Source organism: Papio anubis, chromosome 3 (assembly GCF_008728515.1).
Source record: "Papio anubis isolate 15944 chromosome 3, Panubis1.0, whole genome shotgun sequence".
In the NCBI taxonomy this organism is placed as follows: domain Eukaryota; kingdom Metazoa; phylum Chordata; class Mammalia; order Primates; family Cercopithecidae; genus Papio; species Papio anubis.
Window position 1 is genome coordinate 86,247,266 of NC_044978.1, and position 26,937 is coordinate 86,274,202.

At 36.3% G+C, this 26,937-nt stretch overlaps 1 protein-coding gene across 17 annotated transcripts in view; it reads left to right on the plus strand.

Annotated features, from left to right (window-relative positions):
- Positions 1 to 26,937, plus strand: part of UBE2D3 (ubiquitin conjugating enzyme E2 D3) — a 71,413-nt gene that overhangs the window by 42,935 nt on the left and 1,541 nt on the right. For 9 of the 17 annotated variants that reach the window (XM_017958907.3, XM_009207273.4, XM_017958905.3 and 6 more), the window contains 6 exons: positions 14,862 to 14,925; positions 15,012 to 15,043; positions 21,765 to 21,842; positions 22,856 to 22,961; positions 24,942 to 25,035; positions 25,459 to 25,508. In XM_017958907.3, coding sequence (XP_017814396.1) covers position 14,925; positions 15,012 to 15,043; positions 21,765 to 21,842; positions 22,856 to 22,961; positions 24,942 to 25,035; positions 25,459 to 25,507 — 360 coding nt within the window. In that variant the 5' untranslated portion in view covers positions 14,862 to 14,924 and the 3' untranslated portion in view covers position 25,508. Of the gene's footprint in view, positions 1 to 1,459; positions 8,351 to 14,861; positions 14,926 to 15,011; positions 15,044 to 21,764; positions 21,843 to 22,855; positions 22,962 to 24,941; positions 25,036 to 25,458; positions 25,509 to 26,937 lie in introns of those variants that run through there. The other 8 variants (XM_017958908.3, XM_003899027.5, XM_031664399.1 and 5 more) reach the window with 3 other exon arrangements.

Genomic DNA, 26,937 nt, shown 5'->3' on the forward strand with positions numbered 1-26,937 from the left:
TTAAGTTCGTAGATTTGTTTTGAGGATTAAATGGATTAATATGCAGATTTGAACAGGCCCTTGATATATGACACTCATAGTTATTACTGCTATTTTAATGTCACAATTTATAATTCTTAACCGTTTTTGTTTAAGAAATTTGATTTCTAGTTTAATACTCTTAGTTAATATCAGGTTGTCTTCTGGTATTTTAAAAATAATTAATATTCGAAATAATATTTTGAAGATTTATGTAATATAGACACAACATAAAAACTTGGCAGGTAGGAAAAACCAGTGTTTATGTGAACATTATTGTTTTAACTTACAGAAACTTTGACATGTGCATGTGGTTTGGTTTTTCAGCTGTTAATGTTAGAATCACATGAGGCAACCTTCAAACATTCCACATCCAAACAATTTTAGTGAGTGTACTCTGAACTGGAATGCTCTTCGGTTTAGGCACCTGTTCTAGAAATACAGGGTCAAGTAGTCGTTGATGTCAGTATGGTATCCTTGTGTTAGGTACCTATTTCGAGTTTATTCTTGTCTGAAGATTCCACATTTCAAATATTAAGATATATCTGTATTCGTCATTAATATTTTACTGAAATGATTATTGGAATGCTTTTAACCTTCAGTCCATTTGATCGAGCCTTTGAATTTATACTTTGCTTCAGTTATGTTCTTGGAGTAAGTTTTTTGACTACTAGACCAATCAACTTTTTTCCTGTATTTATTTGAACGAGCTGTAATATAGTCTTAAATAGGGCTGTTAAACAACAGGAGTTAAAAGTGGCACTCACAAGTTGATTGGTGTTGAGGGCCATAGACAATTTTACCACTTCCATAAACAGGGACTACAGTATATGTGTTTTAGGGACATTTGAAGATAAATATAACGTGAACCAAGCCTAAAAGAATAGCTCATGTTCTCATTGTATACACCCTGTTAAGTTTTCATAAGGATTCTTATTTCTGCAAGTATGATTTTAATGTTATAAGCAAGCATCTAGCAGGGAAACCATGGGTAAGGGGTTAGAAAACTCTAATTTGATTCTGGTTCCCCTCCTACCACCACTTCCGCTGAGATAATTTCAAGATTATCTCCATCTTGAAATTGAAAACCTAAGGCACAGAGGTTAAGAAGATGATCCGGGTTCATGTTGTGACAGTTGGCATTAGAACCCAGGCAGCCTGGTCCAGAGTATGTGTTCTTAACCACTATACTTTGATATCATCTTTTAGGGTTTTCATATAGTATTGCCTGTTACTAACAATAGTTAAGACTTAATGCAGTCTCATCTAAACCGTAACTCATTTAATCTTCAAGATAACTATGTGGCATAGATGTGAGAATTTTATAGATGAAGTGACAGGCCCAGAGAAATAGTTGTTTAGTCACACAACTAGTCAGTAACTGAGATTGAAATCAGATAGTGAGGCACCCAGGCTGGACTGCAGTGGCACCATCTCAGCTCACTGCTAGCTCCACCTCCCGGGTTTCCGCCATTCTTCTGCCTCAGACTCCCAAGTAGCTGGGACTACAGGTGCCCACCACCACGCCCAGCTAATTTTTTTATATTTTTAGTAGAGACAGGGTTTCACCGTGTTAGCCAGGGTGGTCTTGATCTCCTGACCTTGTGATCCGCCTGCCTCGGCCTGCCAAAGTGCTGGGATTACAGGTGTATGCCACCGCGCCCGGCCCTTCAATTCCTATTTTATAATGTATGTGGTTTTAGTTTGTTATCTGAAATAAGCTGCTTTGCTCTCCCACTTCCACATCTAAGTAATTGGGATTTAGCTTTACTCTTAGATTATAGCTAATTTGTGAGTTAAGATTTTAGCTAATACGTTTTGAAAGTGGAAGTGGATTTAATTCTTTTGGGGTAGTCTCTTCAAACACTGAAAACTAACATGTGCCAGTTAACTGCTTAGGAGGTCTTAAGAGTGAACAAAATATACTTATTGTCCCCAACTAGTATATAGGCTGGGTAAACTGTCTGGCATGTGTTTCATATATGATCCTCAAGGCTTGTCTATAGCCAGCTGACTTCCTGTGTGGGATAGTTGTGTCTGAAGGATGATGATAATATGACCTCAGTATTTATTTAGTTTGAAAAAGGGTGCGTGACTGACACGGCATACTTTTCTTTCATCATGCTCATCTGCAGTGTTGATTCTAGTTTTTGTTATTTACACAGATAAAAAGTTGAATGCTCCCTCAATGGGATGAACTACTGTGTCACCAGATTGCTGTGTCAAGCTTTGCCCCTGAGTTGAGGTGACCCTTTTTATCCAAGACAGGCAATCTTTGAGGATTCTCCACAACGTGTTGCTATAATCTTTCTATTAAAAAAGAAACTAGGTTCCTAATACTGAGATAAAAAGTTTCAGATTAATATCTCAAACTTAGGTTGGTTTTTGCATTCTTTTTTTAAATAGTGATTTTCTTATATCTGTTATCGTATGGAAGAGCTGACTGAATATTATATATTGTTGGGTTGGACATAAATTACATTTATATTCCAGAACATTTGGAGTTTTTAAAAAATTTTTTGTGGGTATATAGTTGGTGTATATATTTATGGATTACATGAAATATTTTGATACAGGCATGCAATGCTTAATCACATCAGGTTAAAGCAGGTAAAAAAACTAGCATTTATCCTTTGTGTTGCAATCCAATTATACTCGTTTAGTTATTTTTAAATGTCAAATTGTTTATAGAGTTTTTAAAAAAATACAGATCCTTGGGGGTCTTAGACTTACTAAATCATTTTCCCTGGAAACACATAATTTTGAAATTTTTCTAGGTAATTCTGAAGCTCCTCTCTGATTAAGAACCACAGATACAGGGGGAATAAAGGTCCTAATCTGCATTAGACATAGTATTCTAGTCCTAGGGAATAAATGAGGAAGATTTACCTATGGTACTCTCTGTGTTCAATGGTGAAAATAAGCATGTAAACACATGAATAGTTTGTCACTTTGTACATTTACCTTTCAAGAATATTAGATCTAGTAGGGGAGGTATTTAAAATAAATTTTCTATATTTTTTACACTAGTATTGTTACAGTGTGGTTTTTCTTTTATTATTTCTTTAATTTCTTTAATTCTGCTTGCCAAAACCAGTATTTTGAAATTAGTGAAATTAAACTCTTCATTCTTGGAAATGTTGTGGTCTTGAGCTTGCTACCGTAGCAATGTTATTTCATAATTAAAAATGAATGCATTCAGATATCTAACTGTCCAGTTTCCCTTATTAGATAAAGATTTATTCAGAATTGTATCCTCAACCTTGTTATGTAGGGAAGGGAAAAGTTTAGGGGAGTATTTTTATACTTTGTTGAAACATCTGGTTTTTATCGCCTAACTATACTTTCAGCATAATCTGTTGTAAAAGAGACTTTCAACTTTTGATAGCTGAATTTGTCATATTTAAATGTTTCTCAATTGTGAGTCATGATTTCTTGGCTACATTTTTCAGTATGAAATACTTACATTAATCGTAACCTTGCTGTAATTTCTTGGCTAATGTATAATTGAATGTTTTCTACCACTGGGCAGCTGTTAATCTTTGTATTTTGTTCTTTGTTTTTAATGTCCATAAAATACCTTATTTGCTTTCATGGAGCAGAGCTTCAAATCTAAATTTGGGTTTCTTTGCCCATTTTTAAATAATGCTTACAAAAGAATGGCTTCGAATAATGTTAAGTGACTTTACCTTCAGTGGTGATCGAAAGAAAATTATAGTAATATTCATTCAGTCCATTCTTAGTACCTTGTATAATGAACACGCATGCTTGTTTCACCTATAATTGCAACTAAACAGGAAGTTAATACCTTGTCAGTGATGTAATGAGATACTATGCAGTGCCTACCTGTTAATCCTTAAGATAAAAAAGGATTTCTCGGAAGAAATTTCAAATTAAAATGTGTTTTAAAGGGACTATTTGGAGTTCTGTGAAATTGTTCGTATCTTTTTGCCAAGCATCCTTCTCTTGAAATAATCATACATTTCTGAAAAGTTTGTTGTTCCCTTCCTTGACATTTGTATCTAAATATTTTATACAGACATTTCATAACGTTAAAGTTAACAAAACGTTTTACTTTGTAGTAAACCAGATCTTTATATGAACAATTACGTTAGTTATTGTCTGCTTGATGGGCAGCTAATTGCACTGCATTTTGACCTCTATTGTTGGTTCTCACCTTTGTATTTTTCTATGTTGGTTGTAGTCTCCTTGAGGAGGATTCTTACAATTTCTTAAGACACTTACTCCCTTTGCTTCCCACCTCATTTTGTCATCTTGTCCAGTCCCCAAAGTAGTGTTTTGTGTTGCTCAGTATAGGTTTTTGAGGCAAGGGCTGTTTTTATAGTGCTGATTCACAGTCATACAAATCTTGTCTTTGAGTCATGTAAATCTTGTGTTTAGTACTGAAAGAAATAGACTCTTAAATAGAATACAATAAATTAACTTTTAGTTGTGGCATAAGCTTTTGAGTTTTCTCAAAAGTGCTGAGAGGAAATGTATCTGTACTACTACATTCTGTCCTCTGTATGACCTTTATGTGATGACATGCAGAATAGATGGTAGAGATTGGGATAACAAATGATTTGTGGAACATCGTAGTGATACTTTTACTGTCTTAAAGGTAGAATCCATGAACTTGGCCCTGCCACTATATAGGCTTTTAAATTTTGACAAACCTTGGGGGATGAAACCTAGAATAAGTTATTTATGGTGTTATGCTTTAGTAGGGTTGACATTTAAAACTTTGTTTTCATAAAGGGTACCTTTTGGTTATGTTGATCTGATGATCAGATACTGGCTGTCATTGAAAGAAAGTTAACCGAATGTTCAGATACTGGGCTCCTGGAACATGGCTGCTGTGTAGCTTCATAAATATTTATAATCATAAATATTTGTGAATAAGTATTTTTAGTATTGTATGCAAATATTTTTAGTATTTCCAATTTATAAGCTCTTTGAAGGGAGGGCTTCCTTCCCCTGCCCCGAGATGAGTCCTGGTCAGCTGCCCAGGGTAGAGTGCAGTGGCGCAACCTTGGCTCACTGCAACCACAGTCTCCCAGGTTCAAGCAATTCGCCTGTCTCAGCCTCCCAAGTAGCTGAGATTACAGGCACCTACCATCATGCCCGGCTGATTTTTGTATTTTAGTAGAGATGGGGTTTCACCATGTTGACCAGGCTGGTCTTGTACTCCTGACCTCAGGTGATCCGCCTGCCTCAGCTTCCCAAAGTGCTAGGATTACAGATGTGAGCCACCATGCCCGGCAGGGGAGGGAACATTCTTATATTTCTCCTAGCATCCTTTCAGGCCTTTAATGTTTTCAGTACCTTGGCCTACTGTTCTTTGTAGCCTGTGGTTGGTCACCACTGCTAGTGCCATTCATCATTGAATGAGGAAGATAGAGAATAGAGAAGCAGAAAGCATAGTTTAGCATCTCCAACAATCATCTATTAAATCCCATATCCCATAGTGACTACAGTAAAGGTCTTCCTCAAAATAAACCATTTGTAGGCTTTGTATTAAAAATCTCGTGTAAGGAATGTTTCAGAATAAAAAAAAAAATAGTGGCCAAACCCATTGCTGCTTAATCATGTACTTCAGGTGAGAACACTCCCGAGTGGCTTAAGCTGTAACCTGTTGGTTGCCTTTTAGAGAGATTTTTTTTGGTGAAAAGATCCTCTGAATCCTGCCCTGTTTTCTACCATGGTGCCCACCAGGTCTTCAGAAAATAGGCAAAAAATTCAGTTGTGTGGAGTCTGTTGCTATCTCAAATTTCTTTGTAGTGTTTTAACCTAATGAGGTGAACTAGACCATGTGAGAGCTTTGAGAGGATCTCGCTTACCTAGCTTAGAAGGCAGAGGGGTCTCCTTGACTTCTTTTCCTACAGGTTTTTTACAGCTTTTAAATACAAGTATTCTTTTCAGTGAGAAGGTCTGGATTCTCACACTAGCCAAGTGTGCAGAAAGTTTGAGAAGCAGCTCAGAGGAAGATGATACTAAAAGGAGAGTTTCCTAAAAGAGCACTCCGTGGGAAAGAAATGTCCAAACTTTTGTTCTTTTTATAACTAGTACAGTTTCTTAGTGTTTTACCTTGATTGTGTGTACTTGATCCATCTTAGTGTCCCTTCAACATGAGTGGATCCTTGAGCAATACCTAAAGTATGTCAGTGTCCACAGCCAAACATTTGCCTGTTTCAGTGGTCTTAAGAGTTGAGTAATGCTGTTCCCCTTAGGTGAGGGGTAGTCAGCACAATTTAAAAAAATTTTACAGGTGCCTTGTGAGAGCTGTTCTTTCTGGTTCTTGGCACCGTTCTGTTCCTCTTCCTCTAGACTACTAGGAAGCAATAAACTGAAAATTTCAATTGTGTCATTTTTTACATTGTTTTTGTCCTGGAAGCCTGTGAAACTTTAGGATCTAAAATCATTTTTTTAGATGACTATCATAGACAAAATTACTTTTAAAAACGCTGAGTATGTGCGTCATTGGAAATTGATTTCCAGTCCAGTAAATAGTCTTGCCATGGGATAGAATCATTTTCTCAGGCCATGTAACTTGAAAAGTAGTACTGGATTCACACTACTTATAATGAGATAAAGACTAACAGTGGATAGTTACGGGGAAACAAATCCTAAGGAAAACGTGAGTTTTCCATATCATGTTCATTCTGGAGCATTGAGTGATAGTTGGGTTCAGTTGAGATTTTTTTCCCCTCAATTTGCCAAACATCAGATTATCTTTGCAAGGACACCCTATTGAGAAAGGAACCTTTTTGAAACTTACCCCTAGTCCTAATTTTTAAGTTGTTACGAGGTACACTTAGTTCACCTATCCTAAAGCTGAACATGTTCTGTGCTTGAATGTAATCATTTCTTTTCCCCCTCTTAAGGGACTCGAATGTAAAACAGAGATGAGCCCTATTTCTGTAAAGTGGTTATAAGAGTACAGTTGAACACTTGTGGTGTACGACTGCTGGTATATTTAAAAATCAAAACTCATTTGTCTTCTGTTTCTAAACTGTTCATGACTTCCCGTTGCCTTTGGAATAGTCTGACTAAATTCAAGGGCTCTTTTAAAAGATCAACCCATAACCTGCCTTTCTAGCTAGATCTACCACTCTCCGATTGTATTCTGTCTGGTATACCAAACTCTGCAGTATTTGTTCTGGCAAATTTTTATACCATGTGTTCTTTGACACTCCTGACTTTGAGTTTCTCTACTTATAATGCTTCTCTTACTTCTTTTTCTTGGTAAATGCCTGCTTATTTTTCCATCAAGACCCAGCTCAAATGTCACTCTTCTAAACACAGGAAAAGTTAGTGGTTGGTTTTTCAGGATTCACAGAGCATTTGAATCTCTTTATTTTAAGCATGTAGGTTGTTGAAGTATGATTTTTGTTTTGTCTTGCACCTGCAAGACTTTCTGTTAGCTGAGTCTGAGGAGGCATTTCTATCTTAATTATCTTGGTGTTTTATATCTAACATGAATGGCACCAAAAAGGCAGTGTTCGTATGAATGAATGAATGTTTTGATGGTGAAATGAACATTACGTTTTCATTTTAGAAATGGATTTAAATTAACCTCCAGTGTTAAAGTTAACCTTGTTACTCTTAATTCAATTTTGGGACTTAGCTTCATTTAGATTTCTTACAAGTCTTTCAGCAAAGCTCAAACACTAAATTGTGTTTTAAGTGGGATAAAATCTACATATTTGGTATTCAGAATTGGTCTCTCCCCACTGCTGTATATATTTTTTAACTCCTTAATGTAATCCAGATTAAATAAGGGATTTATTAGAAGGAAACTGGGATGGATAGTTAACAGTGAATGGAATTAGGTGTAGGAACCAGAGCAAGCTACAGCCTCAGGAACCTAAATTGCACATCTGTATGGAAAGTCAGCTCTTTGTTATTGCTGCTATTGAATATGGTCTCTTTAGCTTTTGACTTCACCATGTAAGTCCATGACACATGCCTGTCGACAGCTGTGGGTCCCATTCTTATAGCTCTTGATTATGGAAGGAGGAATGTCCCTTTGATTTGGAAAATCTTGAGTTGGGATGGACAGTGGACTAATAGTTGGGTCCCAACTGAGGAAACAAAATTCTGTGGTTAGTCATGTCCAAATAATTGGTTAATGATGGCTGACCCAGTCACATGATTTGGAGTAAGGGAAAAGGAATTCATGAGTAAGATCGTTTATTGAATAGACAGAATGTCTGCTAGCTACAAAGAGCATCTGCTATGACTTACTCTTTTCTCACATTTTTTCCCTAAGATACTGTCTTGCTCATTCTGTGGGCACATAATGTTACAAAAATTATTTGATAGCTCAAAGGTAAGTGCTTATACATGGTTTTGTTACTATTGGGTACTAAGTAGTACTTTAGTACTTTTAGATACTGTTTACAGAGCAAGAAAGAAAATGATGAAATAAGAACAGCTTTTTTATCTTTAAAAAAGACCTTTGTTTTGATTGTTAAAATACTTAGGTCATTTTTCTGTATTGAATTTAAAGTAGGTAAGCTTATTGGCCTGATTTTGTATCTTTGATTATTACTAAAGAGATGTCTTGGTGATGGAGTACTTGGAAAATAGGGCATTTAGAAGTGATACAAGAGTAACAAGAACCTGAAATTATGGGAGTGAAGAGCCAAAACCCAGTGTTAACTAGCTGAAATTACACCTTCACTCTAAAAGGATAATAATGCTAACATTTAAAGACTTAGTGATGGATAAATATCAGTGTGCTGAAAACTCATTCTCTAAGAAATACTTTCTTACTTTCTTTGTAATTCAAATGTATAACATTCAAGTAGTACGGTGTTTATATTCTAGGTCAACTTTATAGTTTTCTGACCTTTAGTTTTATTTATAATGAAGTATTCCAACATTATTGGGTATTTTGTTTAGAGCGACCATGATAACATTGATTTTTATTTTAAAATTAAAATACTTTATCTTAATATTTATGCTAGCTAGGCATGGTGACTCACGCGTGTAATCCCAGCACTTTGGGAGGCCAAAGTGATCACCTGAGGTCAGGAGTTGGATACCAGCGTGGCCAGCATGGTGAAACCCCATCTCTACTAAAAATACAAAAAATTAGCCGGGCGTGGTGGTGTGCACCTCTAGTCCAGTTACTCGGGAGGCTGAGGCAGGAGAATCCCTTGAACCCAGGAGGCAGAGGTTGCAGTAAGCCAAGATCGCGCCATTGTACTCCATCCTGGTTGACAAGAGTGAAACTCTTAAAAAAAAAAAATTACGCTAAATATTTTTGTTCAGACATTTTAACACGTATTAAATGCAAAATCTAGTATGTTTACTGAGGTAATTATGAGTAAATGTAAAACTTGGATTGTGTTGTCAGTTTCTTAAACTCTTATTTCAGTGTTAGGTATATTCAGATACTTACAAAGACATTTAGACAACTAAGCATCAGGATTTATCACATAGGTCAAAAATTTAAGTAAACAAGGGGTTATATTATGTGGCCCATGTATGGAGCAGTTTTGCTTTTGTTCGATAACAGATGAATTAAGAGCCTTGCCCAGGGATCTTGGTTCAGGATGGCTGGTCTACACATGGTCTGCTTGTTAAGTACCTAGTACATTATGTGCCAGGTAGTGATTCCTATTTCAGAGATGAGAAGAGAACCCAGAGAAAAAGTAGGCCTGAGTAAGATTAAAAGTAAGACTGCAGGCCTGGTGCAGTGGCTCACGCCTGTACTTCTAGCACTTTGGGAGTCTGAGGCAGGCAGATCACTTGAGGTCAGGATTTCAAGATCAGCCTGGCCACGTCTGTGAAACCCCATCTCTGGTAAAACCAAACTACAAAAAAAAAAAAAAAGTTAGCCAGGTGTGGTGCCTTTGCCTGTAATCCCAGCTACTCAGGAGGCTGAGGCAGTAGAATCACTTGAACCCAGGAAGCGGAGGTTGCAGTGAACCGAGATCACGCCACTGCACTCCAGCCTGGATGACAGAGTGAAACTCCATCTCAAAAAAAAAAAAAAAAAAGCGTCTTTGAAATACTGATTTGGTTTAGTTAATGTTTTCTGTTAAAAATTTTTTGAAGGTCAAAAGCCACGTAGGTTTTGGTTTTTTTTGTTTTTTTTTTTTTTTTTTTTTTAATATAGATTGTTGAACTGTGATACAAATTTTTGTAATTCCCACTGATCAGAATCAATGTATTTGGAATGAATTTTCTTCCTTTCCTGAATATGTGGAAGATACGAGGGTATATCTATATAGGCAAGCATATAAAGGGTGTGTGGTATACCCTTATCTTTAAATTGTGAATCTTGGGATCTCTGGCAACCTTGTAAGCAGTTGTGATGAGTTTCAAAAGTGAATTGGCACAGTATATCAGGACAGTTCTCCTTGTCTACTCTATTTTTGTTATTTTTTGTGACAAGTTGTTTTTTGTGCCGTGTTGTTTATTGTGACAAGGCCTTTCTTCGCGTTCAGTATTTCTTTTAACTTCTCAGGTTACTGGCCAAGATTCCCTTTCTTAGCATTAAATTAGTCCAGTGTTCACTCCTAGGACCTTCTGTTATTGGAGTGCTCTCACCAAGTTTAATGGCCATAAACATTATCTGTTTATTAATGATAATTTGTATTTGTTCCCAGCCTGTTCTCAACTTGTATATATACTTTTCTAATTGAGTCTTTACTTACATTATCTTACTTTACTTGCTTTATCTCTACATCTGCCCACAGACTTCACCTGTAAGTTGACCATTTTACTTAATGCCTACCTCATGCTTTGCTCAGGCCAAAAATCTTAGCATTCCTTTTTCTTCCTACATGGAATCAATCAGCAAAATTCATTGTTGCATTTTACAGTTAAAAAAAAATGTGCATTTATTGTTCAACAAATTGCTGTACGTAGTGATGCGTACCTGCAACTCCAGCTACTTAAGAGGCTGAGGCAGGAGGATCCCTTGAGCCCAGGAGTTCTGGGCTGTAGTGCCTTATGATTGTGATTGCGCCTGGGAATAGCCACTGTATTCCAGCCTGGGCAACATAGTGAGATTCCCATCTCTTTTTTAAAGGGGGAGAGGATTGGTGGACTTACTAAACAGTTTTAATCAAAACTTAATTTTTAAAAAAGACACATTAGAGCAGTTAAAACTTTGTGTTGATCATCTTAACATTTTTAAAGGTAGTATAATTATTCTTAGTCCATATTTGTGTACTCTAGTTTCCTAGCCCTGTCTCTCAATGCTGTTTTGCTGATATCTCTAATAGTCTTATTTTAATCTTGTCAAAAGGAGCACTTTTGAGGTTAATAAGGTTTAAATTAATAACCCCCATTGACTCTAGTCTACAATACTATAATTTTTTAAATGGCAAAATACCCTATGGGAACTAAGGTGTCTTAAAAGCTTAGAACAAATCCTGTTAAATGGGACTAAGTCTCAATTCTTTTTTAACAAGACAAAAACACTTTATGTAGTCTCTTTTCCTTTTCAGTGTTTCTCAAAATTTCAATTTTATTCCATTCTGGTACAGAATACAAACTTACCCAATAAAAATAGCTCCATTGAAAGAGCTTTCCCACAAATTGACATATTTAAAGCACAGATACAGGCTTGTGTGCTGTTGGAGCATACATTGATTGATTTGTTCAGTTCCTCAGTTTTGTAGGAAAAGATGTCAGCATTATCTGATTTTCAAGCTATGTATTCAGTGATTCTAATTTTCTAAAAGCCTCGAAAGCTGAGCTGTTTTTTGTTCTGACCCCTCAGTTTGTTGAGAGCCTAGTTTAAAGATTTCCAATAGATATAACAAAATGAACAAAATTTAGAGGACTCATTTATTTCCCCCAAGCAAGTCAGTGCCACAGTGGGACCCTAACATAAATTTATCAAAGTGTTTAAATTCCATGTAGTGAATGAAAGTAAATCATCTGAAACTGGTATAAAATAGGCATTAAACATTGTCCAAGCTAGAGTGCAGTAGCTATCCACCAGCATGATCATTTAACACACAGAAGCCTGAAACACCTGGGCTTAATCCTGCCTCAGCCTTCTGAGTAGCTGGGACTACAGGCACATGCCACTATGCCTTGTTAAATTAAGGTGTTTAGCTCTTCTTCCCATTCCCTGCACCCTTCTGAGAGAGCTTATACTGAAAACTCTGCATTTTGTGTCCTTGACTTTGCACAGGGAGGCAAAAGATCACAGTTGAGGAAAGAAAGTGCATGTACCCACTTTGGAAATCTGTTTCCATTTTTAAATTCCTGCAGTTATGGATGCCTTGATATTGTGGTAGACAGTTGATAGTGGCCAGATTGTTCTGTATTGTAATTTTTTTTTTCTTTTTATGGAGAATGGGGTCTCCCTATGTTATCCAAGCTGGTCTCGAACTCCTGCGCTCAAGCTATCCTCTCACGTCTGCTTCTCTATCATATCTTTTTTATTTAGGCATCTTTTCTTCTGCTTTCCAGTACTTGGTCTTTTGTTTATGAGTACATTCAGCTTTTCTGGGTTTTTTGTTGTTGTTGTTTTTGAGACAAAGTCTCACTCTTTCCCCTAGGCTGGAGTAGTGCAGTGGTGCGATCTGCAGCCTCTACCTCCCAGATTCAAGTGATTCTCCTGCGTCAGCCTCCCGAGTAGCTGGGATTACTGGCGTGCGCCCCTATGCCTGGCTAAGTTTTGTGGTGTTAGTAGAGACGGGATTTTACCATGTTAGCCACACTGGTCTTGAACCCCTGACCTTAGGTGATCCGCCCTCCTCAGCCTCCCAAAGTGCACTGCGCCCAGCCTTGCTTTATTGGTCTTGTATTTTGTTTCTGGGACAGGGTTTTGTGTGTTTGTCTCAGACAGCTCTGTTGCCCAGACTGGAGTGCAGTGACATGATCACAGCTCACTGCAGCCTTGATCTCTTGGGCTCAAGTGATCCTCCCACCTCAGTCTTCTGAGTAGCTAGGACCCCAGACGTGCACCACCATGCCTAGCTAACGTTTTTGAAGAGAGGGGGATCTCTCTTTGTTGTTCTCTCTTGTGTCAGACTTCTGGGCTCAAGCGATCCCTGTCTTTGCCTCCCAAGGTATTAGGATTACAGGCATGAGTCATGTACCTAGTGGTTTTCTGCTGTTCAGATGGAATCCTAAACCTTACCCTTCATTGTTATTTCCATGTTTATATGAGAAAGATATAGTAGTCCCTAGACTTAAGGGGTAGCCTTTACTGACTTATGCCATAGACTGAAGAGAAAAACTGTTAGTTTGAAAATGTTGAAGGCAGTAGTGTATTAACATTGGTTCTATTTATTGTCTTTTTTTAACTTTTGATTATTAGACATTGGCTATATCATTGGTAAGATGGAGCTGTACCATCTTAAAAATATTCTAATAAACTATATTTTCATAGTAGATAATTCATATTGTTATGCACAAGTCATGGAATGGTGAACTACATACTTGTTGGAAATAAATCGTTCATGTGGAATTGTGCAGACTGTATGTTAAGAGCAAACATCTTTCTACTTACTGAAGTATGCTCTCAGGGTCAGAATTTCAATCATGAGGTCAGGAGATTGAGACCATCCTGGCTAAGACGGTGAAATCCCATCTGTACTAAAAATATAAAAAATTAGCTGAGTGTGGTGGCGGGCGCCTGTAGTCCCAGCTACTTGGAAAACTGAGGCAGGAGAATGGCATGAACTTGGGAGGCGGAGCTTGCAGTGAGCTGAGATGGCACCACTGCACTCCAGCCTGGGTGAGAGCAAGACTCCATCTGAAAAAAAAAAAAAAAGAATTTCAATAGTTAAAAATTGATGTTGAGCGGGGCGTGGTGGCTCACGCCTGTAATCCCAGCACTTTGGGAGGCCGAGGCGGGCGGATCACGAGGTTAGGAGATCGAGACCATCCTGGCTAACATGGTGAAACCCCGTCTCTACTAAAAATACAAAAAAAATTAGCCAGGCGTGGTGGCGGGCGCCTGTAGTCCTAGCTACTCCAGAGGCTGAGGCAGGAGAATGGCGTGAACCCAGGAGGCAGAGCTTGGAGTGAGCTGAGATTGCGCCACTGCACTCGAGCCTGAGCGACAGAGCGAGACTCCCTCTCAAAAAAAAATAAAAGGATGTTGAGTTAAAAAAAAAAAAAAAAAAGAGTTGAGAGAATAAGGAGATTAGAAAACAAGAAGGGTACTTAGCCCCATGAGAGTGTTTTTGGTTTTCAGGTGGAAAATAGAGTTAGTGGATTGGGGAGGAAGGATGGTTCAGGAAGAACAAAGAATTTTTTTTTTTTTAATTTAAGTTCTAGGGTACATGTGCACAATGTGAAGGTTTGTTACATGTATATACCTGCGCCATGTTGGTGTGCTGCACCCATTAACTTGTCATTTACATTAGGTATATCTCCTAATGCTATCCCTCCCCCTTCCCACCACGCCACAACAGGCCCCGGTGTGTGGTGTTCCCCTTCCTGTGTCCAAGTGTTCTCATTAGAACAAAGAATTTAAGACAGTTGAGGGCCTCTGAAAGTGGTCTTGGAAGTTCAACAAATAACATGAATGTTGAGCTCTCCCTGGTCTAAGCTCTTAAACTGTGATAATATCTAATTATAGCTATTTTGGTTTGTAAGAGGTCGGCTTTTGTTTATGCAAATAAAAAATTTCGTATCAATGTGTGTGCATACATATTTTTATGAACTCTAGCTTTAAAGATGATTGTCTCAGCATATGTTCAGGCATGTTTTCTCTCTCCTAATGAACTATATTATTTATGTGAATTGTGATGGAGTGTGCCTTTAAAAATAGGGTGAAAGTAGCTGAAAGCAATGGACTCGCTTATGTTTTCTTAAATTAAGCTTGTGTGACTCACCCATTTTCTGTCTTGGTATAGGAACTTAGTGATTTGGCCCGTGACCCTCCAGCACAATGTTCTGCAGGTCCAGTTGGGGATGATAGTAAGTAACTTTCAAGTTGATTTTTATGCCTAATTTTTTTTAAGCTTGTGCATTTTTAGATAATCAGATTTTTTTTCTTTTTCTAGTGTTTCATTGGCAAGCCACAATTATGGGACCTGTAAGTATTAATAATTTATAAATTTAGTTTTAAGTGAAAATCCAGCATTGATTTGGTTGTAATTTTTAACTTGGTCTGTAGGTTTATCATGTAGTTAATTCTATTTTGGATATTCCATAGTTGTACTGCATTTGAAAGAAACAACATAATGAGTTAGTCATTGGTTACGTGTACTTTGTGTCTGTCCCTGTGTTCACATTTTAGAGTATAGCCATCTCTGTGACCTACCAAACATCTCTATATCTCAGTTCAGTTTTTCTTCATAGCACTGTGTAAAGCATTGTCGTGGAACTTCCTGTTATTTATAGAGACAAAGTTACTGGCTCTGATCCTGCCATGAGTTGTGTTACTCAGAGAGTCTTATTACTGTAGCTGCCAATAATGTAGCTTAATTGTATTTTGATATTTGATTCTTTGTAGAATTTCACTTTATGCAAAATTTGAATATATTTAGGCAGAAAGTGATATTTTGAATATAGCAAAATTCCTTTCTATCCTGGGTAGATAAGCAACTATATGCTGGATAATTGAATATTCAGAATTATGGATACCATCTAAGAATTTCAGAGAATTAGAGCGCACTAAAACATCCTGGGGTAAGACTGTATCTTACACAAATACTTACCTTTTTTTTTTTTTTTTAAACTTGGTAAGGAGCTTAAAGATTTGTTTTCTAAGTTACTTGTGTATCTTACTGAAAATTTTCTTCCCTTTTTGGTGGTTTTATAAGTAACATAAAGAGCAATAATATAGATGAGACAGTGGTCAGTAATATTTACAATTCTAAAGGAATAAATGCTCTTAGAGTTAGTAGATGGGTTGAATCAACATTATTTAGTAATTCTGATTCTAACTAGTCATTTTTCTGTCTCAAATGTGAGTACATACTGTGTGCCGGGTAATAAGGATACAAATGAACATAACAGACATCCCTGTCAATCTTATAGGGAACTTACACTCTACTAGAGGAGACAGATACCTAAACAAGTGCCGAAGTATGATAAGATGGAAAATAAGTGACTGGTGAATGAAGTGCTGAGTAGGAGAAATTAATGGGAAATCATAGCAGGGAGGATTAATTTAGAGTAATTGAAATGTTAGTGCCCTAAAGGGAGAGAAACTAAATCAAAGTAAGACATGGCAGGGGTACAAATACTAAGTTTAATACTTAAATGTCCTGGATCGTTTTAATAAACTACAAAGCTGGGATTGTACGTTTCGTTATTACAGGACGACTTTTACTGTTATAAATATTATTTTGTTTTACAAGTACTTTTATCTAATTTGGTAGCAAAATTGTGTAATTTTAATACACGCAGTTAAATGTCGACTTACCCAGTTTGGCCCACACAGTGTTTTTGAAAGTTGGCAGTCTTCAAATAAAAGCCTTCTGAGTAGGCCCACATTCCATAAGCAGTAATGACTTGGGATGGAATGACAGCTGCCTCCCTTTTTTAGATGGGATATGTGTTTACCACAATGCCTACTAGGTCAATTCCATGTTATCTACCTAGTGTTTTGTAAAACAGTTGCTTTTGCAACCTCTAGAATTTTCCCGTTTTGGATTACCAATTTTCAAAGAATTCAATAAAATGCCTTAAAATAAAGCTCATCTTTGATTCAGGGGGTAGTTGATAGTTTGATTGTAAAAACTGTCAATACTTAGAAAGCACAGAAGCGTTGGTAATTAAGACTTGTAATTGGATGGTGTGCAGAATAAACCAACTCCTTAAAACTAGTTGGTTTTTCTGCTTGACAGTTTAGACTTTGTTGTTTTGAACAACACACTAGTTTTTCCCAAAAGGCAAGGAGCATATCTATAGACAATCAAAAGGAAACATGAAAAATGAGTGTATGGTAGTAATTTTTTTAGAGAATGATGTTGCTTATTCTGACAGATTTTTTTTAGCAGTTTAATTTGCTTTTAATTTTCAGAAAACATTTACCTTTTTTCATTTTTTAAATATATCAAATGATGGCTGTTCCTTGCTGAATTCTTTTAATATAATGACTAGCAGCTTTCTGCTTTTACAAACAGAAGCATGTGATTTTCAGAACTATTTTAAATATTAACGTGATCAACCGCAACTACTGGGTTTTACTTTGGTAGCAGTACTCGCTGAAATATGTTTTCAGTTAAAAAGGTTAGTTCTCACTGTTGGCTGGGTAATTTCAAGAAGGAGTCAAAGGTTATAAAAATCCACCCAAAGTATGGGTATTGTCTTGTACATAAGTAAGCACATAATTTAGATGCCAGCTTTAAATAGTTAACTATATGCTTACGGTGGAGTGCACCAATGAAACAACTCATTTTGTTCTTTTGGCTTCTGAATACTTCTTTGTGACAAAACATCACTGTATAAGATAAATAGTAGCTTATTTTGTGAGTGTGGTTACTCTGTGTAGCAAGCAATTGAGACCCAAAGCAACCCGTAAATTACAGATTTAGTGGGAGAACTAGATAGACAGTTAACAACGTCACTTTTGCTTTGGACTACTACCTAGGTCCCTTAAGGTGGTGCCAGTGCCACCGAACTGAAGATTCCTGACTTTCTAGTGAATATACCATCTAATTTTAAGTTTCAATAGAGTAACTTTGGTTTTAGTGAATTGTTGGGAAATCCTTTAGATCTTTTAGTTATATGGCAAAATTGCTTGGTTTTAATAATCAAATGTACTGGCTTATTCTTTCTGAAGGTAAACTACTTCGGAAGCACAACTATTGACTAAAAACTAAACCTTTGAAAGAAATGACAGCATTGCTAGTTTTTTGTGTGTATGGTTTTTTTGGGGTGGGAGCCGGGGGTACTATGTTACGGTTAGTTTCCAACAAGAATTGATGCAATTAGAAGACATTGACTTCTTTACCTATTGCCTCTGATATTTACTTGCTTAATTTTTTTTTTATTGGAAATGCAGTTGGCAGAAAAAGATAGATTTAGAGAACAATAACTTCCACCTAATCTATGACAGAGATGTAGAAGAGAGTACCTGGGAAAAATGTGAAAGTAGCTGAAAAATGTAACCTTTGGCAGCCTGAGCATAATCAACCAGAAAAACTATCTGAATTAAAATAATTGGCCTATAGGTACTATTTTATTTGGTCCATAAGGGTTATTTTTTCAACTTTCATTTCAAGTGTATTATGTCATTTCCCACATAGGTTACTGATACCTGAAGACTTTTTCCATCTTTACCTTACTCATTCAGGAGCTTTGTAGTCTAATAAAAGAGAAATATAAGTAAATGTTAGATATATGGGTGGGTAATGGTAACTATGTGCTTAAAGAGGTATAAAAGAAGGGTAGGGAGCAGATAAGACAAAGGAAGGGCTATATTATAAGGAAGAATATTCCAAGTAGGGGAGAGGAAAAGATGTGTTATCCATGTAATATTTTATGTGCAGTAGAGAGCATGTTCTATAGAAGAAACAAGATGAAACTAGATTGATGGGTACCCAGATCATAAAGCACCGTATGTACTTAGGAGTTGGAGTTATATCTTAAAAACTATGGTAGATTTCAAGCAGGGGAGAAACATTTTTAAAAGACCACTTTATCATTAGGATGGAGGGATAATCATTAGTAAGCTATTGCCATAATCTATGCTGAAGATGACATCGTGAACTAAGATAGTAGTGACAGTGGCATAAAGGAGAGGCAAGGTCAAGAAATTTTAAGGATCTTATTTGATAACTATCTTGACTCTGATGAGATGAGAGAGGAAGAAGTCGATGATGAGATCCTGGTTTGTGGCTTTCAGTTATGGCTTGCTATTAATAAACAGGAAAAAAGGAATTGAGGAGACAAAGAGTTTGTTTTGGACACATGAGATGAGATATCCAAGTAGAAATACCAGTAGGCATTTGAATATATGCCCTGGAGTGAATAACTGCACCAGAGATGTATTTTGCAACTCAAATTGTTATGGGTCGGCAGTTAAGAGTGGAAAATCAACCTATAAGAATACCAACATTTTTAGCTGGGTGTAGTGGTGCATGCCTGTAATCCCAGCTTCTTTGGAGGCTGAGGCCCGTGAATTTACTTGAACCTGGGGAGGTGGAGGTTGCAGTGAACCAAGATCACGCCACTGCACTCCAGCCTGGGCAACAGCACCACTTCAGAAAAAAAAAGAAAAAAAAAAAAGAATACCAACATTTTATTGCCACGAAAGAGCTGAGGCACTGTGAGGAAGCAACTTTGCCCTGATGAGAGCAAAACAGGTAGAAGGTTTCTGAAGAAATCTAATATAAATTCTGGACTTGTAAGATTTTAGTCGATTTGCTGATCACGGTGTTCCTTATTCTTCGGGGTTTTGTTTCTTTTGGTGTAGTTTGCTGCTGATCCATAATAGAATTTAAATATCATAGGGTCTCATTTTTTATATGGCCTAGTTTCATTATCTCTGAACCTTGTAGTTCTTCCTCTTTGGTATGGCAGAACTTTAGTGTTAAATTGTAACATTGAAATATTTTGCCTTCTTTATAAAGTTCTTTCTTTGAACAAACAAAATGAAATTTGGCTTTGCCTAAATCCCATCAGCAGATTGCCTTTATTTCAGAAGCGTCGTAGACAGCATTTGATTTTATGAAAATTGAAATGAAAGCTTACAAAGAACTTCTGGAATTGGGTTATTAAAACTTCAGTGTTTGGGGCCAGGGTGGTGGCTCACAACCGTAATCCCAAAACTTTGGGAGGCCAAGGTGGGTGGATCACTGGAGCTCAGCAGTTTGAGACCATCCTCTCAACTAAAAAGACAAAAAAAACTCCATCTCTACTAAAAAGACAAAAACAATTAGAAGCATCTATTCAAAGTTAATATAACTGTATTTAACAAAGATAAGTTAATCTAATAAACTCAGGTCACATTCTAAGTGACTGGAGTGGTTTTCTAGTTCCATATTTTACAGAAAATATGAAAAGGGGCTGGGCACGGTGGCTTATACCTGTAATCCCAGCACTTTGGGAGGCTGAGGCAGGCAGATCACCTGGGGTCAGGAGTTAAGAGTTCAGCCAACATGGTGAAACCGCATCTCTACTAAAAATAAAAAATTAGCTGGGAATGTTGGTGCACCTGTAATCCAAGCTACCGAGGTGGCTGAGGCAGAAGAGTCTCTTGAACCTGGGAGGCGAAGCTTGCAGTGAGCTGAGGTTGTGCCATTTTACTCAAGCTTGGGCAACACAAACACAGCAAGACAATAATCTGTGTCTCGTTTGTCCCCCGCCCCGTTCCCATTCCCCCCTGCACCCCCACCAAAAAAAAGAAGGGAAAACTTGGGAGTTGGAGGAGGACTCAATTTAAATAGAAGCTCTGGCTGGGCATGGTGGCTCATGTCTATAATCTCTACATTTTGGGAGACCGAGACAGGTGGATCACAAGATCAGGAGGCTACAAGACCAGCCTGGTCAACACGGTGAAACCCAGTCTCTACTAAAAAGACAAAAATTAGCTGGGTGTGGTGATGCATGCCTGTAATCCCAGCTACTAGGGAGACTAAGGTAGGAGAGTTGCTTGAACCCAGGAGGCAGAGGTTTCAGTGAGCCGAGATTGCTCCACTGCACTTAAACCTGGGCGACAGAGTGAGACTCCGTCTCAGACAAACAAACAAAAGCTCTTCCATTTACTAGTTGTGTATTTCTTTGAACCTGATTCTTCATTAATAAATTGACCTTTCTTCTTTGAACTCCACATGTCCCTTGTTCATATTTCATGATACCTATAATATTTCATTGCAGTTACTTTACATGTCTATCAGAGTTTAAGCTCATAAAGATAAAAAAAAAAAAAAGCTCTTTGGATCCCTTACACATATACAGTGTATAGCAAGGGGTTAGATTAATTGAATTAATGTTTAATTATTTTACAGAAGGGTAGGAATTAGATGAGCTGTGTTAGTGTCAGGCCTATTTTTTATGTGCTTGACATCCAGGATGGGCATAGTGAAAGGCTCATATAGCTGTATATACAAAGCCTTTCTAATAGAGGGGAATGAGTGTTGGTAAAAACCCAGTTCATGTAAGTTTTAAAACATGTCTTTGGATTGGTTCTTTGCATACTCAGAGGCAGTTAGGCATTCCACATGTTAGCTTCAAATTCCCAAGTAGGTCAGTATCTGGTCATTAAGTGGTCTTCAAAAGAATTGTGTTTGAATCTTGGTTCTATCATTTACCATTTGTACACTAGACTAAGTTCTTTAAGCCTCATTTTTCTCATGCATAAAATAGGGACAATGTATCTATTTTCTGGTATTGATGAAAAATGAGAAGCTTAGGCTTTTCTCTGTTCTCCTCTTGAAGGTGTGTGTTAAGTTACCTGGGATAGCTTACATTTGGTTTGCCAGTGGGCAGAATGCACTGTTGTAAAACCATTTGTACACATTTGACTATTGGAAGAAATAATCTACACATGTAAAATTTTATTTACAGATTATTCTGAAAGGTGATGATGTAGGCTTTATTGCTATGTGTACTTTTTCCTCTGAGAATTGAGATCTAGAATACTTGCGTTTCTTGATAACTTTTTAAAAAATCATTTTGGTGACCTGTGTAAGTTTTAAGTGTTTTTTTTTTCTATTACTATAGACTGAATTTTCATGGACTGTTTATTACAGTGTAAATAAGTGATTTTGGTTCATTATTAGAGAAATGCTTGGAAACAAACGTTACAGAATATTTAGCAATAATATTTTAAATTTCAGTTAAGCATACTTTTCTTTTTACAGAATGACAGCCCATATCAAGGCGGTGTATTCTTTTTGACAATTCATTTTCCTACAGACTACCCCTTCAAACCACCTAAGGCAAGTATTTTCCCTCACAATCTGTTAGTATAGATTTATGGTTTATTTCAAAGGAATAGAGCACTCTTGGACGATAGGGTTCTGCCTAGGCTGAATATATATGTTGAATTGAGGCACTGATGTATAGATGCTGACTCTTAAACTTTGGTTTAAAGAGCTAGACCTCAGTTTGAACTTTGTAAATAGGGATAAGGTTTGCCTTTTCCTTAATGTTGCAAGATTCAGACCATGTGGAAGCTCCCCCCTCATCTGTATTATTGTTACACAGATTCTGATTTTGGGCTTTTGTCGTCTTGTAGGCATCAAATGTCCAACTTCAATTTATATTTGCATGTATTGTTACAACATACGCTTATTATGCTTATAGTTTTGTATACGTAAGTATAAATTTATGAAAACTTGGAGTTGCTTAGTGCACTGAGTTGATTGGTTTATAAGTATTAAAAGCATATTATCCTTGACTTTCAGTCATTAACATAAATTCAACCTGTATGAGTAATTAGAGAACGTAATATACAAAGGTCATAAACATGTCACTATAACAGTCTTTAGTAATGCTACAGGTGCAATTTGTGATGGTTTCCATTTTTGTGATTCAAGTTTCTGTTTTATGTACGGTGGAAATGAAGACTCATGCGTACCTGTGTAACTTAATGAAACTTTAAATGAGATGGTCTACAAATTTTGGTTACATGCAAAAGTTAGGGCTGTTTTAAATGAATGTGTTAAATACATTTAAATTGCCCTTTGATTCATGACGTGGTAGGGCCAAAGTAGCCTTTAGAACTTTACATCACATGAGTAATGAAATTTTTATCCAAAAGTTCAGGTTTCTATTTTAAAGAGAGGAGGCAGGGGGGTTATGGTCAGATTGTAAAAATCAGTTTCTATGATATTTAGAACTTGTATGCTAATGGATGACATTTTTAACATTGTGACTTGATTATTTTAAGTTTTGCTTTAAAAGATATTTGTTTTTATTTGAATAAAATACTTAAAAGTTTTTGTTTTAGGTTGCATTTACAACAAGAATTTATCATCCAAATATTAACAGTAATGGCAGCATTTGTCTCGATATTCTAAGATCACAGTGGTCGCCTGCTTTAACAATTTCTAAAGGTAAAAATACTTCTAGTGAAATAGTCTTAAATTGTTCTCATTTTCTAATAAAATTTCATTCTTAGATCTACTTATCTGAGTATTTTTATTATGCCAGCTTTTTGGTAAGAGATGGGGAAGCAATAAAGTTATTTTTATCATTTTTGTTCTTCTAGGTGGTGGTGATTAAAGATACTTTGTAAGAAGTTGTTAAAATTCATATTGGGGTGGGTAGGCATTATTTGCCTAATGAGTTACCTTCATCTCATCTTATAATAGCAAAATTTGTTTTAATTGACTTCTGTATTTTTCAATCCCAAACCACTTGGACGTCTCACACTAACTTTTGTTGCCTTTTTACCAAGAATGGTATAATATACCTAAACTTAATAGAGCTTTTGAATCCTGAGGTTTCCACTCTAGGAAAAATCTGATTTTGCTTTCCTGGGTTAATTTTTACACAAATCTTTAGTCATGTGTTATGTAACCATGATAGGTTGTTTCTACCTAATGACAGTCTAAAGTTGTATAATCTTAGATCTGTAGATCAATTCTGGTCTCCTACTTTTAATAGGCATCCGTTATATGTAACAGGCTGTCCAGTCTTTGCATGAATATCCTAGGTGGAGTTGTAATAATTAATAGTATTTCACCATTAATTGTTTTATGATTTTATGAGTTCAGTAAGTACAAAACAACTTTTTCAAAAGGCAAAGCATTGTATAAAAGTTTAATCTGCTTATATACTGCACTTGAATCTCATGGAGGGACTACTCTGTTAGCAGCAGCATTTCCCAGACTTTATTGAGTAGAATCATTTAAGGGAGAAAAAGAAACAACTTGGGCAGATGCTGCCATAATTCAAGTGTTTTTAAAATTTTAAACCTGTTTTTCACCCTCTTGGATGCTTTCCAATTTCTTTTCAAACCATGTTTCGTACCTGAATATCAGCTTCCAAGTGTTTTCTACTGCTGGGAATGTACTGTAACACTGAAAACTGTTTCTGTAAAGGCAGATTGAATTGGTATTGTTTTGTCATTAAAACAACTTGCTTTTTTGGCAGCCATACTTTGCTAACTTATTAAACTAGCAGTCAGTCACAACTGAAGCTACCTTTTTTCTGTGAGTTATTATATAGCCAGGTCTCCTATGTTAGATAATTTTATATTTGTTCTGCTGTATCTGGGTTTGAAATTAAATTTGCTATAGTCAGTAAATATTTATGTGACAGTGTTGTCTTTTTTATACTATTGCTTTTTTTAAAAAAAATCGGTCAGAACCATTTCAAGCGTTTATATCTTAACATTTTATAACAGCACCATATACAGTGACTGGCACTAATAGGCACTCAAAGTGAATGCAGTCTATATTCCTTAATGCTTGACATCTTATACATCAGTATGTTGAACTGGTTAAAGTAAGAAGTAGAGCTGGTGACTCACTTAGTACTAAAGAGATTTTGGCATTGTTGTATTTAACTAGTACTCTTGGGAATATAGTTTCTTGCTTACAAGTTCAAGGAGACAAAACATTTAGTGGAGTACTTGAAGGTTTTTCTCAGAAATTCCCAAGACAATGGCAAAGAATGGATTTTTCGTCATTCCTAACAGCTGTGAATGTGGCATGAGTGTTACCTGCATATTCTTGCTAAAGTCCCCCCACACCCACCCACACAGAGTACCAACAAACTCCCTAAGTTCTAATATCATTTATGCCTATTTTAAAAATATATATATAAATATGGCATCAGTTGCCTATCTTAAACTATTTTTTTGGCTAGTCAGCAGTGAATCTGATGCCACAAAACCTTGTTTTTAGCACTTCTTGCTTACCAGGAGCTTGTCGTCTATGAAACAAAATCTTTGTAAAACTATGTCTCATTGAGATAGAGATACAAACTAATAAGTCTTTTGAGGATTGAGGTTTGTAATACACCGTTTAGAGAGATTTATTTATCCAAACTCCTGAAACTGGGTAACAGACATTTTTGTTTTCTTGCAGTTCTTTTATCCATTTGTTCACTGCTATGTGATCCAAACCCAGATGACCCCCTAGTGCCAGAGATTGCACGGATCTATAAAACAGACAGAGATAAGTAAGTATGTTTAAAAGTTACTATAAAAGTGGTTTTACTTAATGAGTTAGGCTTATACTTTGCTTCTGACAATGCCAAGAAGACTTGATATTTAGTAAGATAACAGTTAAAATATGCAGAAAGCTATTAAAATGTGGTTTTTGAAAAAAACTAGGCTTTAGTTTACGTGACAGTGAATGCTCCCCTCTAAAGTGTTTTTTTCTTTTTTTTTTTTCCTAGCGTGTTACAGTATCACTTTATTTCTCAAATTTTGGGAAAGAAAGCAAATTTTTCTTTACCCCAAGCATGTTTTTCCAAAAAATGTTAGTACTGTTGTAAAAATTTGGTCTAAATTTCTCAAATATTTGAATAATATTTATGTTCAACTTAACCATTATAACTTTCATATGTTATAATTAATGCTAAGTGTACTTGTTCAATTAGGTACAATAGGTTAGCAAGAGAGTGGACAGAGAAATACGCTATGTTGTAGGGTAAGAGGATCTGCACTCTTATGGTGCGCTTATTCATGGTACTGCCAGCACTTGAGTGCTGCATGCGTTAAGGCACTGTATTAACTAACAAAAGGTAACAGATGTGGTAGTCTTCTGAAAACTGTACATTTAACTGCTTGATCTCTGTTTAACGTGAAAGTAAATATCTGGTAGTCGTTATTGCTTGAAAGTATTGCATGGCAAAGAAGTTATATAGCACTAGTAAGAAATGGGAATTTATGTAGTATCTTTTTCTTTCAAACTACCATGGTGTTTAAATTCTAGCTTAAGACTTTGTACCAATCCTATACAGAATGTGGTGGTTTAGTTCAAATTTTGCCAGGAGATAGTATATAAGGGAAAAACACTTTTAAGCCTAAGCATCTAAACTAAGTGTTCATTACTGACAAGCATGCATTAGCGTCAACTGTACTTTGTGGCTCCCTGTATGCTAAATAAAGCCTTTGTTTTAAACTGCTGGCTTTTTGAGAGAGTATCCTTAGGAGATGACAATGAATTGGTAGATAACTTTTTTAAAAGTTTAGGAAAGTTTTTGGACCATTTTGGTTCTTGGTTTGAAATAAAGCTAGCTAATATTTAAACTATATAAAAATTTTCCTGTGCGCATATATATATATATATATATTCATTTCTTAAGGTTATCACTATTTTTTGTTGGGGTAAGTAGTCTGTGGCATGAATATAATCCAGTGGGAAGCTGATAGTATTTATCAATGTTAGTAGTCTTCCTGAGTAATAACCTTGCTTGTGTGTGAATTACCTGTTGATCTTTTTAAACAAAGATGCCCTTGCACTCAACAGGTCTCGGTGGTGCTTATTAGCCTCAGTTACCACACTTATTAAAAGTAACACATGATTCTGATGAGCACAACCACTCACACACCCATTTTGGAAATTACTGCCCTTTGTCATTCTGCCCAGTGTCATCTTCCCCTTCTGCCTCTACCTAAGTCCCAAAGCCATTTCTTCTTACAATATCCAGGAGAAAGTAATTTCTCAAACTCCAGGATTCAAATAAAATTGTTTTACTAAAAGCCTGGTTCTGGCTTTGGTGGAAATTTCTGTGGATAGATACAATGTGTATACTATTTTAACATTTGTCCATAATGAACTGTAAAAATTTTTTCATGTTTAAATTAGAGCATGAGCTTGGTAGTAGAGAGAAAGGGTCTTTTGATTTTTGTCAGCCTCCCAATTTTCAGTGCTGCTTTCTTAGTTGTATTAAAATACTGCTTTCAGAGCATCAGGCTCTCATTTCCCACATTGCTTTGAGTACCAATGCTATTTTTCCCTTGTTGGCTTTTATTCTAATCATAGTCAGTAGAGATGACTTCATGATGGGTCTGAAGATGATAAAATGGAAATCTTTCCTTTCCATTTAAAGTATTAGGAATTCTTTCACTTTATT